Source organism: Aquarana catesbeiana, linkage group LG12 (assembly GCF_042186555.1).
Source record: "Aquarana catesbeiana isolate 2022-GZ linkage group LG12, ASM4218655v1, whole genome shotgun sequence".
NCBI classification, from domain to species: domain Eukaryota; kingdom Metazoa; phylum Chordata; class Amphibia; order Anura; family Ranidae; genus Aquarana; species Aquarana catesbeiana.
Genome location: NC_133335.1, coordinates 185,333,288 through 185,350,644, shown reverse-complemented (window position 1 = coordinate 185,350,644; position 17,357 = coordinate 185,333,288). Strand labels below are relative to the sequence as shown.

At 42.4% G+C, this 17,357-nt stretch overlaps 1 protein-coding gene across 1 annotated transcript in view; it reads left to right on the top strand.

Annotated features, from left to right (window-relative positions):
• LOC141113279 (protein 4.2-like) overlaps nucleotides 1-17,357 on the top strand; it is a 97,700-nt gene that overhangs the window by 66,210 nt on the left and 14,133 nt on the right. The window contains exons 11-13 of the mRNA XM_073606306.1: nucleotides 797-963; nucleotides 10,758-10,891; nucleotides 16,893-17,053. Coding sequence (XP_073462407.1) covers nucleotides 797-963; nucleotides 10,758-10,891; nucleotides 16,893-17,053 — 462 coding nt within the window. The remainder of the gene's footprint in view (nucleotides 1-796; nucleotides 964-10,757; nucleotides 10,892-16,892; nucleotides 17,054-17,357) is intronic.

The window sequence follows — 17,357 nt, the reverse complement described above, 5'->3', positions numbered from 1 at the left end:
TCCATCGGAAAATCCGACCGTGTGTACGGGGCATTACTATGAGTCACTATGAGACTTGTTTTCTGTATTTTGCAAAAATCCTGGTTGACCCTGCTGTTTTCTATCTCCCCCTTTTGATCATCTCCTCAGTGCACTTGGGAATTTTGCAGAGTAATGTTGGCAGCTCTGCAAATGCTCAGTTTTCAGTGAGTTTCTATGCTGAGCATTTCCTCCCTATCACATCTGAGCAGGCCATGTCACTAAAGAGTAACACATGTGGGCGTATACACAGTGGTAAATGACAGCCCACTCCCTTCTTATCATCCATGCCCACTAACCAGCTAAACACAATGGGGGCAGGATATTACATGTAGATTAATGGAGGCTTCACCTCCCTCTTAGGCCCCTTTCACACTGCCACGACTTGAAAGTCGCGTGATTTTGACACGATTTTGCTGCGTTTTCAGGCAATGTCTGTGTAAACTTGAGGTCTTTGGACCTCAACTTGCATCACAGTCGTACCAAAGTGGTACAGGGACTACTTTGAAGTCACACAGATATGAATGGTTATCATTGGGAATCATGGGGTACGACTTGTCATGCGACTCTGATTTCCAAAGTCGCAGGAAAAGTCGCACAAGTGTGAAAGGGGCCTTATTCACAGCTTGGAGGGAGGTGACACAGCCTGCGACTGGCAGAAATCCATTCACTCCATGGTATTGTTAAAAGACAATAAAGAGAAAAGCACCATCACACTTTATACACAAAAATGATACTATTACTAAAGACCCTAACTGACCCTTCTGTGCCGTTGCAGAGAGAAGTGTCTCTGGCAAGATTAATCCTTTGGTGTATGCGAAGGTTCTGCTGGATAATAACCTGCTAAGAGTGACTGTGCTAGTAAAGGATACAAAGGGCCAAACCAGCAGCTTTGCTTTGGAGGAACAAGACGTGACTGTCTGCAAACCAAATCTAATGATACAGGTATTAGAGCTCTATGCTGCAAGTACTATCCAATGCACTGCAATAGTCCAATCCCAATTTGATTTTTTATTAAAGATAGATAATATGAATACTAATGAAGATTATCTAATTTTCAACTGCAGATATCATGTATCAATATCATGACAAAATGAAAGTTATCAATTTTTTTACAAAAGTATAAGTAAACAATGAACAAATGTGTACCTCTGTGCTACCTGAGTGCAAAATAGTGATGTGAATGCACTTTTAAAACAAAATGAAAACAAGTGGCTGCAGCCACCCACTGTGTTCCCACAAGTAAAGGTAATGTGTATATATAAACTCTAAAGTATATATGTGCATAAGCAAATTATAAAACTCTATAATCTGTGATATAGACCATAATACAAATCGCATATAAAGTTCATAACAATAGTGCAGTCTGTTTCAAAGTGCATCAATATATTATAGTGTGCAACAGTTCATTTTCCAGCGGTGATGTGACCAATATAATCACTTGCTTCCAAGAAAGGGGCCTGATGAAGTCACATGATGTGATGTGACGTAACACGTAGGGCATCCTGAACCGGAAGTGATGTCGGAGACCTGCATGCTGCTTATGTTTTGACATAACAATGCGTTTTCAACATTGATTTGGCTATAAGAGTTACTTTTTTTTTTTTTAATTCATTCAATTTAACTACTACACTATGGGAGGTCACTTTGTTTTACGCTAACATATGGAATAAACGCGGTGGACAGCACCTTAATAGGGCCACTACCAAGGATCACCTAGACATATCTGGCAGATCTGGAACCAGGTTAAGATCGGTGGAACATCGCTCTGAGTATTGTAATCAAAAGGCTTATTTGATTACTTATTAAGGTGAGAGTTCTGGGAGCACAGAGGTGTCACAAGGAGGTGGAAGTACACCATTTGTTTACACATTTACACACAAGAAGTGTTTTTTCTGGAAGCAAGTGATTATTTTAGTCACATCACTGCTAGAAAATTAACTGTTGTACACTATAATATATTGATGCACTTTGAAACTGACTGCACTATTGTGATGCACTTTATATCTGATTTATTTGTATTATAATATATATCACAGGTTATGGAATGTTTATAATTTAATGATGAACATATATAGTTTGCGCAACATCAGTTTATATACACATATATGTAAACAATATTTACACCCCATATAGGGTTTATGATTATAATGTTGGCAAAAATAAAGCGTAATACTCCTGAATGATGGTCCATTTTGCTTTTCTTACTCTTTAACTTTCTCCCTTAGATTTTCAACCAATTATATAGTACATGGATCTACCTGACAATATAAATTGAGCAGATTTAGGTAGTCCCTTATGCTATACAGTTGTTGGTATAGAGGTTATACAGTTATATTGTAGTTTGTGTGGCCAGCTTTAAAAACATTTTTAGTTTTATTCAAGTGCAAATCATGTATTTACATTAGCTGATTTTTTTAAAAAAGCATGTAATGTTTTATTAATTAGCACATAACTGTATTGATGGATGCTTTTACGTCTGCTCAAAGTTTAGCTTTAAAATCACTACTTCAAAATCATGAAAAAAGATCCCCTTTAATTCAGACAATCATGCTATAACCATCCACTTATCTGTGTAATAAAATATGTAAGCTATAGGACAAAAATTTGTGGACTTCTGACCATCACACCTAAATGAGCTTGTTGGACATCCCATTTCCAAACCATGGGCATTAATATGGAGTTGGTGGCCCTGTGCAGTTATAACATCTTCCCATTTATGTAGAAGTTACTACAAAAGTTTGGAATTTGTCTGCAGGTATTTCAGCCAGAAGAGCATTTGTGAGGTCAGGTAATGATGTTGGACGAAAAGAGTACTCATTTACGTTTTGCCTTTTTTTTCAAAATACTAATAAAAACGATTGAAACAGAAAAGACCTAGCTCACAGTTGGTTCTCCTATTCATCCCAAGGTGTTCAGTTGGGCGGAAGTCAGGGCTCTGTGCAGGCCATTCCAGTTCATCCACAACAAACCTGTCAAACCATGGCTGTGTGCACAAGCTTTTTGTTTACAGAGGCACAGTCATGAACAGAAAAGAGTCTTCCCCAAACTGTTGCCAGAAGGTTGGAGGTGCACAATAGTCTAAAACATTCTTGCATGCAGTAGCATTAAAACCTCTAAACTGTAATGCCCCGCACACACGGTCAGATTTTCCGATGGAAAATATTCCGACCGTGTGTGGGCGCCATCGGACATTTTCCATCGGATTTTCCGACATACAAAGTTGGAGAGCAGGAGATAAAATTTTCCAACAATAAAATCCGATCGCGTCAATTCCGACTGTGTGTGGCCTGTTCCGACGCACAAAGTGCCACGCATGCTCAGAAGAAATTCCAAGACGGGACAGCTCGTTCTGGTAAACTTAGCGTTCGCAACGGATACAGCACTTTCGTCACGCTGCAATGTTAAAAATGGTTTAATACAGCGCACTCTCTTCTTCTTTATAATGTGACAAGAATGAAGTAGTTTTGCTGCTGATATTCACACACACTTCTCACAAAGTTTTATTTTTGTTTTTTTATTGGGATTCCCTGAATATATTGTTATTAGTTGTCACATCTGACATAATTTTTTTTTTTTATTTAATTTTTTTGGGGATTTTAAGCCTTTTTTTTTTTTTATTTAATGTTTGTATTTTTTCAAAGGCTGATCTTTGTTCAATGTTATTTTTATTTTTACTCCAGAATATTTTTGTGTGTGTTTTGTGTGTCAAGTTACCCCAACACCATTGATATCTTTTATTATTTAATCTCCAGGAGATAGTTTGTTGTTGGTGTCCCTTGTTCATTTCACATTGTATATTTGAAATGTACCTGAATCCTCACCAACAAACTGTCACTTTTGAAGTAAAACACATAGGAGAGTATAATTCAAAACAAAAATCCTTTATTAAGGGATCAGAACCAAACAAAGAGGAAGGCAACACTGGATCAACAAGAGAAATTAGCGAAGCCTGGGACCCCCACGGCAGACATCAATTCTTGAACATCAAAATTGGTGGCCTGAGGAGTCCATATGTAAGGGAGGGCAGTCTGGTCCAGAATTCGCAGAGATCCGGATAGCAGCAGATGACATCTGTGTCCCCAGGCTGTGGTACCACAAGAGGCTGCATTTTTTGGCCGACCAGACTGGATCCAGGGTCCTCACTTTCTGGTCTTCCTTCCACGCTTCCTTCCCGGCTGTGGCTGTGCTGTTGGAGATGTGGCAGGAGGAGGAGTAGGACCTGGAGGAGGACTGGGAGGACCTGGAGGAGAGGGAGGACGAGGAGGAGGACCTGCAGGAGGAGGAGGAGGACCATCGCAAAGGTGTGTCTGAGCTGTAATTTGGCCCCTCATACCTTTGTTAAGAGCCTCCAATATGAGGGACTCACACATGGCTTGTTGGCCCTCCTCCATCCTCTGCATTTTATAGGCAATGCTGGCAGCAATGTCCTCCTCCACGGTGTGTGGTGCTCCCAGAACCTCTGTAGCCCTCCAAAAGAGTCCTCTGGCAGCCTCCTCTAGGGCACTCCTCCTCCTGCCACTTTCTCTTTTCAGGGGGGGTGGAGGGACCTGCAGATCAGCCAGCTGGCTTGGCCCGGCCACCTCCTGGCTGAGACTTCCCTGTGTATGAAAAAGGGATGGTTGTAATGTTTTGCATCATCAATCACAATCATAAATTAGTACTCCCAACTAACATCTAGTTAACATCATTGATTGGACAAGCAGAAATATTTAGAGGAATGCTATACCTGGCTCAATCTGGGCTCCTCCACATGTGACCTGGAAGGCCCAGGTTGGGCGTCAGAAGCCTCAGCCGGGGGGAAGGAAGCGTGGAAGGAAGACTGGAAAGGGATGGCCTGGGTTCAGTCTGGCCTGCCAGAAAATGCAGCCTGTCAAAGTACAACATCCTGGGGACATAGATGTCATCTGCTGCTCCGGATCTCTGTGAATCCAGGACCTTCTTGTGCTCCCTTAGATATGTACTCCTCAGGCCACCAATGAAGATCTTTAAATAGGTGATGTCTGCCGTGGGGATCACCTGCTTCACAATTTCACACAATTGCACCAGTGCTGCCTTCCTCTTTGCTTGGTTCTTGAAATGGGGGTGTTTAATCTCCCACAGACAGGGCAGCTCCCTTAACATATCTAGGAATACTGACATGAAGTCATTATCTTTCATTAGCATATCCATGTTCACTGCAAGACACAACACAAGACAAAGCCTAATGTCAGACAAAACTCTCCTAATCTTGTTACAATATAGGCCTCAATGTAGAAGCAGTATAGGCACAAGTTTGTCTCTTACCTTCGTTCTTACGATCGGCGCGTCCAATGCTCCTTCCTCCGCTCACAGATCGTGCGTGTTACGCTTTATACACACTGCGCATGCGTGTAACTCCGCCTGCCCCTGACGTTCTTTCTAGTCTATTCCCCGCCCCTTTTCGTTCGCCGCAGTGGGGGAAGAGCACATGGCGGTGTCACAGCAGGTGCGTGATAATTGCAGGTACGAGGAGGAGGAAAGCTCGGATCCGGACACGTCCCGATCCAGAAGGAGATGTTTTAAGGCCACAAATATGTCCTTTGGGGAGATTTTGGAGATGGTCGACATCATGAAGAAGTCCGACTATGACGGAAAGTATGGGCCTTACCCCAACCCCAATATCAGAAAGGCCAAGATCATGGCGAAAGTGATCAAAAGTCTGCACAGGAATTTCGGGGTAGGACGATCGAAAGATCAGCTCAGGAAGCGGTGGTCGGACCTGAAATTAAGAGAGCCAGAGCAGTACCGAAAGATCCGGAGAGTGCTGCAAAAAAGTAAGTAGTTGTGCTGTGTTCCTATTCTTTCTGTCTTTATTCCGTTCGTGCTTCTCCATATGCTTTTCTTAATTGTAACGTTTAAAAGGGCAACTTTAATGTTCATGGGCCCATTATTCGTTCGTATCAAACATTTTTCTTTCGGCCTCTAAAACACCATTGTTTAGGTCATATGCATTTTCCAACATTTTTTTTGGGCCTACTTGGATGCCAAATATTTGTTTCTGTAGATGGGTTTGTTACTCGAATGAAATGCAAACTAGATTCTGAGTAAGGAGAGGACACTGAGCAGCTGTTTTCACATCTGGACACTGGAGCACTAGTGTGGGACCCCAGAACACCATTTTTATTAGGGGGCCACACAGGTGCTCCAGTGTATACTATAGGGGGGTCTCCATCTGTGAAGCTTGTACTAAACAGGTAAAGTATTGCAGCTTGACAAAGGGCAATAAAAAAAAGACATCTTTGAACTCGGCTAAAATAGACAATTGTACCCCACTTCCAAGCAATGTTTCCTATTTATAGTTCTGCCATCAAATATCTGTGTGCTAATTATACCATTTTTGTTTTACATAGGGGAGAAAAGACTCGGAGGACACCCCTCATCCGAGGAGACCACAGACCCCCCACCTATGGAAGAAGGGGAAATAACACCAACCCAAGCTGAGCAGGAGGAAGAAGAAGATGTGGTGGAGATTGGCACCACAACAGGTGAGTGTCTGCGACCACAGGCTCAGGTAAGAGATGGTGGCAGATTTTTGATACCTGTTTTTGTTTTGTTTCGCTCTTTTTAGGTGATCGTGATCCAGATCCTTTCACATCAGAAAGTGCCCAGATCCTGATCGGGGAGATCATGGGGTGTAATGTAGAACTGCAAAACATACAGCAAAAAATCAATGATGTGATTAAAAAAAATAATAACATCATTGATGTTTTGGGGCGAATTTAAAACCCCACAAAATCACTTTTTGGATTGTGGTCCAATCTTTTAAAACTTTTTGCAATGTTTTGAAAAGCCAAATTTGGAGGATGCACACAGTGCCAACATGTGCTATCTGCCATCACGGGAGATCAATGGACGCGTTTTGGGGGTGCAACCCCTTCCTCAATTATAAAGTAGCGGTGAGGAAGGGCTTGCTCCCCCAAAACACGTCCCTTGATCCCCCCTGATGGCAGATAGCACATGTTGACATTCGTGGTGTGCATCTTCCAAATTTGGCTTTTCCAGGGGTGATTTCCCCCCATCTGAACGCTATATCAAACCCAGTTCCTAAATACTGATGTCTGATATAGCCTTCAGGTTTTACCTAATGTGAACTTTGTAAGTTCAAGTTTTTTTGTCTTTCTTGTTGGTTTTACACAGGCCTGTTTTATCTTAAATGGACATTTCGATTTTTGATAATGCCCCCCCCAAAATTGTTATACAACAAACATGTTGGTTTGTTTTAAAAACCTTTGGTAAATGCACATGTGATTGTGCAGGTATAAAAAAGTTGGTTACTCAAGAATGTGTGGATTATTGTCTCAACACTACAACACTTTTGGGGTGATGTAATTGCTGTTTTCAGCAAAAATGGGGGTTATTTCCTAAGGGCAAATCCTCTTTGCACTACAAGTGCAGTTGCAAGTGCACTTGTAGTGAAATGTGTTTTTGCATTTAGTAAATAACAGCGCTTTGTATAATAAGGTTACACAATCACGACATTTTCTGGACTCCACACATTTCTGTCAGGGTCAGCTAAAACAAACACAAGCAGTAAATGTCCACAAAGAATTTATTTTTTTTTTTATTATAAAAAGGCTTCACAGATTGTCTGGCATATTGATAGCCCCCCTACCCGCAAAGAACTCCAGGTAGCGTAACCGGACATCACGGGCACTCAGGGAGGGCAAGCCAGGACGGCCACTTTCAAGCGCCGTCAGTGTGGTTTGATGTATCATTCCGGCCTCAGGCCGAACTGAGCCAGCATAGTTGGCCGAATGTTTCCTTAAAAAGTTATGGAGAACACAGCACGCAAGTATAATATGGTTCAGTTTATACTCAGCCATATGGATGGGTGTCATAAATAGGCGGAACCGGCTGGCCAGGATTCCAAATGTGTTCTCCACCACTCTTCGGGCTCTGGCCAGCCGGTAATTAAAAACCCTCTGTTCCGGGGTGAGGGTCCTCATCGGGAATGGCCGCATCAGGTGGTCCCCCAGCGCAAACACTTCATCAGCAACGAACACAAATGGGAGTCCTTCCACATTGTCCTCTGGAGCTGGCAAGTCCAAGCTGCCATTCTGGAGACGCCTGTAGAACTCCGTCTGGGCGATGACTCCACCATTGGACATCCGGCCATTCTTCCCCACGTCCACATACAAGAAGTCGTAATTAGCCGACACCACCGCCAACATCACTATACTATTGAACCCCTTGTAATTATAATAGTACGACCCCAAGTTGGGTGGTGGGACGATGTGGACGTGTTTCCCATCAATTGCCCCTCCGCAGTTAGGAAAGTCCCACCGCTCGGCAAAGTGGGAGGCCACAGTCTGCCATTCCTGTGGCGTGGAAGGAAACTGTTGAGGAAAAAACAATAAACATTACTATTTTTACTCTGAAACATGGCAAGCAGATTAGGCACAAACATTATGGGGCAACCTCCAGATAGCATTTATTAAGGGGAATTTAACAACGCCAAAGTATAAGGTACACCTATCATATTACCTCTCCCCCCCCCTCTCATGGGCCATTTCTAACATTATAAGGGGTGTGTGGAAATCTTGGACAGGTAACCCTCTTCACTTCATTGAGAGATGAATGCCTAAATACAGGGTATTACTTGGAACAGCCCCTCCTTAGTTACACTATTGGCAGTCCACTGGACAGGTAAGAAGTGTCATAATACAAAGATAGAAATACACACTGTACACATTTGAGGACATTTGGAAATTCTGCTATTACCTATCAAGATAATAATAGGATCCCAAAACTTTAAACAGTACCATTTGAAAGTATACAGGCAGGCCCTTGCACTACATGCTTTGGGGAATTCATCCATAAATCTGACCACAAAAGAGATGGGTATAGTGTGTATGGGTTTGGCAAAGTCAGCAGATAGATGATTGAGGATAGATAGAGAATTGGGATCAGCTGACTTAGCAGTTGGGGGAGGGAGGGTTACTAAAAATTATTTGGGGACACCACAAAAAAAAAGCCTCTGGCACTCTGCCTGAATTTAAAGCAAAAATAACATTTCAGGGGGTGTTTGGGGTAAAGCACTACTATGGAGCAGAAAAAATACATTGTTAAGTGACTACATGAGGTGAATATAGGGCAGGAGACACCATGCTGGGGAGGTTATTGAAGGGCAAATATGTATGAAGGACCTAAAATAATAATTACATAAAAATCCAGCATGCATGAGGACAAAGGGGACATTCACAGCATATTCCAATCATGGTAATTAGGGAATGAGGAAAGAAATACAATATATTAGCAAACATTCAATACAATAAAATGTGATATAAAAGGATAAAAATTTTACCTTCATATACTCCTTCTGCAGGACCTGGATGATGGCAGAACAGGTCTCTGGGATAATGATCCCCAGAGCCTGGGGGGAGATGCCTGTCGAGAACTTCAAGTCCTGCAGGCTTCTCCCTGTCGCCAAATACCGCAGGGTAGCGACCAACCTCTGCTCCGGAGTGATGGCTTGCCTCATGCAGGTATCTTGCCTGCTGATATAGGGGGTCAGCGAAGCCAACAGACGGTGAAACACGGGGTCTGTCATCCTGAGAAATTTCCTGAAATCATCAGGATTATTCTCACGGATCTCACGGAGCAAAGGCATGTGACAGAACTGGTCACGCTGAAGCCACCAATTCTTGGTCCATGAACTCCTCCCCACCCTGTTCATGGACTGGACTTGTGTCAAGGTCAGGACCCCAACACCAAGCCCCCGCACAGCACGAACTCTACGAGGAGTACGCATAAGCAACATGGCTAGAAAATGGTCGGCTGCTCAGAACGAAGTAACAGAACGCACTGAAGAACAGCAAGGCCTGTGAAGAGCGACCTGAAAAACAGTAACGAACGAGCAAGAATACAATGACTACTTAAAGTCACACGGAACATGCTGCACGCACTGAAGAGCAGATACAAACCCACAAGCACAAATTGAACGGCAGAAAACGATCTGAAAGCCACAAGTCTGAAAAAGCGCGAATCGTCTCTCACCAAACTTTTACTAACACGAGATTAGCAAAAGGAGCCCAAAGGGTGCCGCGCTTGGTTCTGAACCGGCCTTTTCTAGTCTCGTCGTACGTGGTGTACGTGACCTCGTGGTTGGCGATCGGAAATTCCGACAACTTTGTGCGACCGTGTGTAGACAAAACAAGTTTGAGCCATCCGTCGGAAAAAATCCTAGGATTTTGTTGTCGGAATGTCCGAACAAAGTCTGACCGTGTGTACGCCCTATAAGAAGTGTAAGATGTCCAAAAACATTTGACTAAATAGTGTTTTGATAGTGTCAAAATTGTATAAATTTATTTACAGTGCCTATTTTACTCTTAAAGCTGTTGTAAACCGCTGAAAAAAAAAAACCTGCAAGATAAAGGCATAATGTGCTAGTATGCATTGCATGTATAGGCTTACCTGTAGGTAAAAATAACAAAGCAGGGTATACAACCGCTTTAGGAACCTGTCCATGTCCACAATTGATTTTTTGAAACATTGGATATATTGAAAAGAAATAGATAAATCCTTGATGTAGCATTATAAAGGAATTTTTATACGTAAAATTGATGAGGCTAAACTATTTACTCTAAGGTTATAATGGGATGGATGATTATGCTGAGAAGCCTAGTCATCCAGTTGGGAAGATGGTGACAACCAATTAATGTGACCCTAAGCTCACATTCATCAACAGCTATGCTTAGACTTGTTTTTACTTTGTACAGATGCCAAAGGTTGCTGTGGAGTTTCAGCCAGTCCTTGCATTGTTGACTTTAACAAACCCTCTGAAGGAGACCTTGAAGAACATTGTGATAAGAGCAACAGGCAAGGGTCTGGTATATAAGGAGAGGATATACAGGTACGTTTTAAATATAACAGTAACTTTATTATGTATTATTAATATTATACTTAATTTTGTCTCCTCTGCCTTCTGCAGGCAACCACATCATAGCTGCCATTGGCAATCAGGAACAGTTGGCAACTACAAACTGGTTGGGTAGCCAGTAATAACATCTTTAAGGGGGTACTTACAAAATAATACAAAATAATAGGAGCTGATAGCAGGTATAAAGTGCAGAAATTTCACACCTGCTGTAGCTCTTATTCTCCTGTACTAAGCTCGTCTGCTCTCCCTACTCCCACATTCCTATTGGCCCATCACTATGATGGATTGCCTCCTCCAATAGGAATGTGTGTGAGTTGGGAGAAGGCCGCCAAGCTGCTAGGAACTATTGTAACTTTGATGATTCATAATGATCAAAGATTTCATGTTAATTTGTTGGCTTCATTTACTGATCTCTCCTGAAAATGCCTGCTGCCTGTTAACATAACATGGTGGCTTCAAGAAATTGTGCCTTTCAAATGTTCAATGCTGCACACTTGAGTCAGACATTTACAGAATTGCTGTAATGGCAGCCCATTGACAGGTGCAGTTTAAACCACTTGACAGTTTCTTTGTATATCAGAGATTGATTAATAACTTTGGCAAAGAGATCTCATCATTGGGGTCCCCAAAAGACACATGGCTCATGTAAATAGAATACAATGAGATTATATGCAGCGCTGAAGAGTTATGCAAAAAAGGTGGAATCCAGGGGAGGTGGTGAGTAGATGAGACAAGACCCTCACACCAACTTCAGTGTATGTATTGACACACCACACCACAGTGCTCTCTTATATTACTTTTGCCAGAAGACAGATCAAACAAGCATGTAAGCATAGATGCTAGGGATATCTCCAAACTCCAACATGAACTGCTCTCCCACACTGCAGGCACCACAACTGCTCTCCTTCTCAAGGATTCAATGACAGGTCTCTGCACAGGATCCAGCTATCACAGAATGCTCCACTCGATTATCCAATGAGGGGGATGCGCCCAAAAATTAATATAAGGAAGCGCATAGTGAATAAATGTTAAATTCATTTCAAAAGTACTTACAAACAGAGTTGAAAGCGAGCATTTAAAAAGTATAATAGCCACGGCTTGTAGCGTTCTTGTGTCCTCAAGGCACCACCTAATGCATTTCAACTAATAGGTCGTCGTCAGAGGGGTGGTTAATGGACACATGCACACAGTTATATATACACACAGCCGGAACTTTCATTACCGGATGTGTATCGAAACTAGAGATGTCCGGAACTACTAAACGAATGCGTTCCAACACATCCAACACATTAGCACACGCTAATCAGAAACAATGAACATATCTTTACAACTTTAAGTTCTGAAAGTAGGTGTACATTACAAAATATACAATAAGATTGTCTAAACGTGCAAGTATGCACAACTTCACCGACTGGACACTCAAATGACATATCTTAAAAACATATAGAACAAAAAATAAAAATGAAATAAGAATTCTTTTCTAGCTAAAAGTCTAATACCTATAATAAGGACAGAGAATAAGAATAGAAAGAGAAATAAAGTATTGCAAAACTAAATACATATGATGAAGAATAGAGAGGACTGACATTGTAACAGATGCCAATCAACATTAAGGCTGGGTTCACACAGGTCCGACAAACGCTCCGACATTGGGAGCTAATGTCACATGACGTGTGAAATTCAATGTTTCCCTATGGGAGCCGTCCTAACTGGTCCGACACAAGTCGTTCCGACTTTAGAACTGCTTCCTGTACTACTTTGGTCCGACTTTGATCCTACTTCAGCCCATTGACTATCATTGAAGTCGGATCAAAGTGGACTTCGGCATTCGACTTGTGCTCAGATGATCTTGAGGGGGAACTCCGTGCCAAATTTTAAATAAAATGCCGGCATGGGTTCCCCCTCCAAGAGCATACCAGGCCCTTGGGTCTGGTATCGATCTTAAGGGGAACCCCCTACGGCGAAAAAATGGCGTGGGGGTTCCCCCCAGATCCATACCAGACGCTTATCCGAGCACGCAGCCCAGCCGGTCAGGAATGGGGGTGGGGACGAGCGAGCGCCCCCCCTCCTGAACCGTACCAAGCCGCATGCCCTCAACATGGGGGGGTTGGTGCTTTGGGGCAGGGGGGGCGCCCTGCGGCCCCCCACCCCAAAGCACCTTGTCCCCATGTTGATGAGGACAAGGGCCTCTTCCCGACAACCCTGGCCATTGGTTGTCGGGGTCTGCAGGCGGGGGGGTGGAGGGGGGGAACCCATGGCGGTTTTTTATTTAAAATTTGGCGCGGAGTTCCCCCTCAACATTCATACCAAACACAGTGCCGGGCATTGGCGGGGATCCAAGTCGGATCCCCGTTTATTGAAAGTCGGACGCATGCTGGCTTCATGTCGCAGGGCAAAGTCGGATCCAAAGTAGGACGGCTGTCGTGTGGCACCAGTGTGAACCCGGCCTAAGTCCATGTGGAACGTAACTTTTCATTTCATAAATCCAGTGGGTGTCCATTCTGGATATTTTACGCCTGACAAAACTTCCCCTCCAATGGGGAGTAAATCTGTCTATGGCAATGAACGCAGTGCCCGCTGGATTCTTGTTCTGGCATTCTAGATAATGCCTAGAAACACTTTTTTTCGGAAAACCTCTTCTTATGTTAGCCACATGTTCGTTGATGCAAACATTCATGGCTCTAGTAGTGCGACCTATATATTGCAGGCCACAGGGACAGATATCAAGAGAGGTGCAAGTAATAAAGGTGTCTATATCATAGGATCTGGAAGTGGCTGTTGACTGGAACTGGCTGATCCTTTTGTTTTGATTACTATTAAGGTGACAAACACTACATCTCCTGAAGGGAAATAAACTTTTTAGTCTCTGGAAGAAAGAGACCCTATTGGGCGCAACTAGAATATTTGGTGCCACCTGTAATTTAAGAGGAGGCACACCTCGGAAATTCAGGGATGGCAGGCCCCAATACCTTATCATTCTTGAGTATTTTGTCTAGACATGATCTTTTTAATGTCCAGATATTGTTGAGAGAACCTAGTGATGAAGGCAAACTTAAAGTCCTTATCCGCCTTCTTTCTTTCAGTGCCCCCACACCGAGAAAGAGAGCTCTATCTGCACTTCTCACATCACTAATGATATTATCAAGCTCATTTGCTACATAACCCTTATTGATAAATCTTGATTTTAAAATCATACCTTGTTTAATGTAGACCTCAAAGACAGTGCAATTCTGCCTCAAGCAAATAAATTGGTTTTTGGGAACACCTTTTAGCCAGGATGGATGATTACAACTTTCCTTACCAATGTAACTATTACGGTCAGTGTACTTGAAGCAGGTCGAAGTGACCAGAGCACCTTCCCTAATTTCTATATTAAGATCCAAAAAATGTACCTTTGAGAAACTAGCTTCATGTTGTAAAGAAATCCCTAGGGAGTTTTCATTGAGCTGTTCAAAAACTGAATTCAACTATGTGAGATCACCATCCCATAGTAGGTGGACGTCGTTTATATACCTCCCCCAGAAGACCAGTTCAGGTCTTCTGTTGGCATAGACGACATCCGCCTCCCATTTGGCCATAAAAAATTGGCTATGCTTGGGGCAAACTTGGCTGCCATCGCCAGCCCCTGGTTTTGGCAATAAAAAGAACCCCCGGACCAAGAGGGAAGCAACATCAGCAGTAGCTAATAGATAGCTACCCCTCCAATCCATCTCTCCAAGTAACCTGGGTGGAATCCTTCAAAAACAAAGGGGTCTAGAAAACAAGTACAAGTACATTGATTAATCATTAATGTACTTCCCAATTCTGGAAGTTACTGAGTCCAGCCCACTTATAATGGGCCTACCTGGTGGATTTTCTGCATCCTTATGGACCTTGGAGATAGTACTCTGGTACTCTAGGTGCAGTAGGTAGAAGGAAAGATTGAGAATCTTTTCTTCAAACCCTGATTCTATGAGTTTACTCAAATCAGTATGCACTTCCTTATATTCATTTTTGGGCTCATCTCCCACATTGGATAATCAAGTGGAGCATTCTGTGATAGCTGGATCCTGTGCAGAGACCTGTCATTGAATCCTTGAGAAGGAGAGCAGTTGCGGTGCCTGCAGTGTGGGAGAGCAATTCATGTTGGAGTTTGGAGATATCCCTAGCATCTATGCTTACATGCTTGTTTGATCTGCCTTCTGGTAAGAGTAATTTAAGAGAGCACTGTGGTGTGGTGTGTCCATACATACACTGAATTTGGTGTGAGGGTCTTGTCTCATCTACTCACCATCTCCCCTCGTATTTATATTATATTCTCATCAACAATATTTATGCTGGCTGCTAGTGTGTATCTATACATTTTTTATGCATCTATTGTTTACTCTGATAGCGTGGATATTTTTATATTTGTTTTTCATGTAAATGGAATAATGAGATCAGCTAACCAGTCAGTTTGACATTAGTTTGTGTTTTGCTTTTATTTCCATATTTAATGTATATTTAAAACCAACACTTTTTTATGGACATAGTGTAGAAATGTTAAATTTCTTGCAGGTTTCTTTTGCTCAAATAAGTTTTAATGGGAGGTGCTGGATCCCGCGTTATGTTAAACCCTCTAACACAGCTAGCTCTTAAAGCACTTTTGGAGGAAAGGATTAAAGTAGCGACTTCTGAGCTAAATCACCCTCCATTTAACTTATGCAAAACCATTAGGCCCCTTTCACACAGGCACCTCTGTAAAGCGGAATCTGCTTGCTCAGCGGGGATCTCTCCACTGATCCCCGCTGAGCAGGCGCATGACAGGTCCGTGTCTACTCCGCTATGCAGAGCGAACACAGACACTGCCCCGCGCTCTCCTCTATGGGGAAATCGGATGGAAACGGACTGTCCAATTCCATGCATTGCCATCGGATCCACCAGACAGATGGAGAATAGGACTGCCATCCGTCTGTTTTTGGCGGACAGGATCGGATCAGGTGGTCCGCCGCTCCAAAGAAGAGACTGTATGGTGGACCTGATCGGGGGACCTGATCGGGTCGCTCGTGTGAAAGGGGCCTTACTCCTTCAAACCAACACTTAAAGCCCTGTTGAAGGGGGATGTTTTAGCCCCTGAAACATGTTGGCTTGTTAACTTTTGGACTTCTGTGATAACATAAATACTTTTGGACTACTAAACCTGCTGTGTCGTGTTCTTTTTTTTCCATAGGGTTTTATTGCTGTTGTTGTTTCTGAATAATATATTGACCCTCTCCATTTGTCCCGGTGACAATTGCCATTGGGACTTAGAATGGATGGGGACATCCTTTCTTGAAACCACTGTCTTAGGCCACATGCACACTAGCATGAATTTACGAATTTATGCTGCCAGATATTGGCAGAAAAAAATGCCTCTAATGATGCATTTTTATGCACGTTGGTATGTGCGTTTATAAGCGTATGAGCGTAAACTCCTTCTATTGGCTAATGTTAATTTATCCTAGTCACTAGAATAAATCTATGTGCATAAGCATGCATTTATGTGCATTTTACTCATTCACATGTAAATTATGCTCCTATGCTCCTCTCCAAACATAGCTTTGGGGCATTTTTTTGCGTCTAAACACTGCTCTTAAAATACAAATTTAAACGTCAAATATGCATGGCTACATAGGCTAACATTGAACTAAGTTTAAAGTCGTAAAACAATGTACTGGACACCTGTAAGGTGGTGTTTTTTACTCCCATGAAGCCTCAGAGGAAATTTCCCCTCACTTTGAAGAGATATCCTCTCACTTCATCTTGTGTCTCCAGGAAAGAAAGTGAAAGGCATTTGGAAACTGAAAAAAAATGACAAGGGTTTACATTCCCTACTCTATCCACAAAAAATGTTTTGCCTTTAGATATACAGTACTTTATGTATATTTTAGGTTCATATCAAATGCATTTTAAACATATGGTAAATGTATGTAATGCATTGCATGTGGTCTACTGAATTTTCCACTGCTACTTTCAGATGTCATAATGTTCTGCCGGAAGGTGACTTGATCTACCCAATTGCCTTCACTCCAACACAAGTGGGTGACAGAAGACTATGTGTGCAGCTTCAGAGTGACAAGCTTGGGCTCATCACCAGCTTTCAGAATTTGGAAGTGTTACCTAACAATGTTGAAGAATGTAAGTCATTTGGGGTACTGAGTGGGAGGCTACTAAGCTTGGCAAATACATTTTGTGCCTCATGATGTAGAGATGAGAAAAAGAGAGACAGAACTTTCCAAAAGTATTAGTAAAACCTCATCTTCAATGCAAAGTTCTGGAAAGAAAGATTTTATTAAAGGGCAACATTCTGGAACTGAATTAATAAGGAGAATGGTTATTTCTACTATAATTATTATAAGGATTTACAGTATATATTGCCAACAGTTTGAGCAACTTGTATAAATACATAATGATCCATAAAGTAAACTTTGTGCAAAGTTGT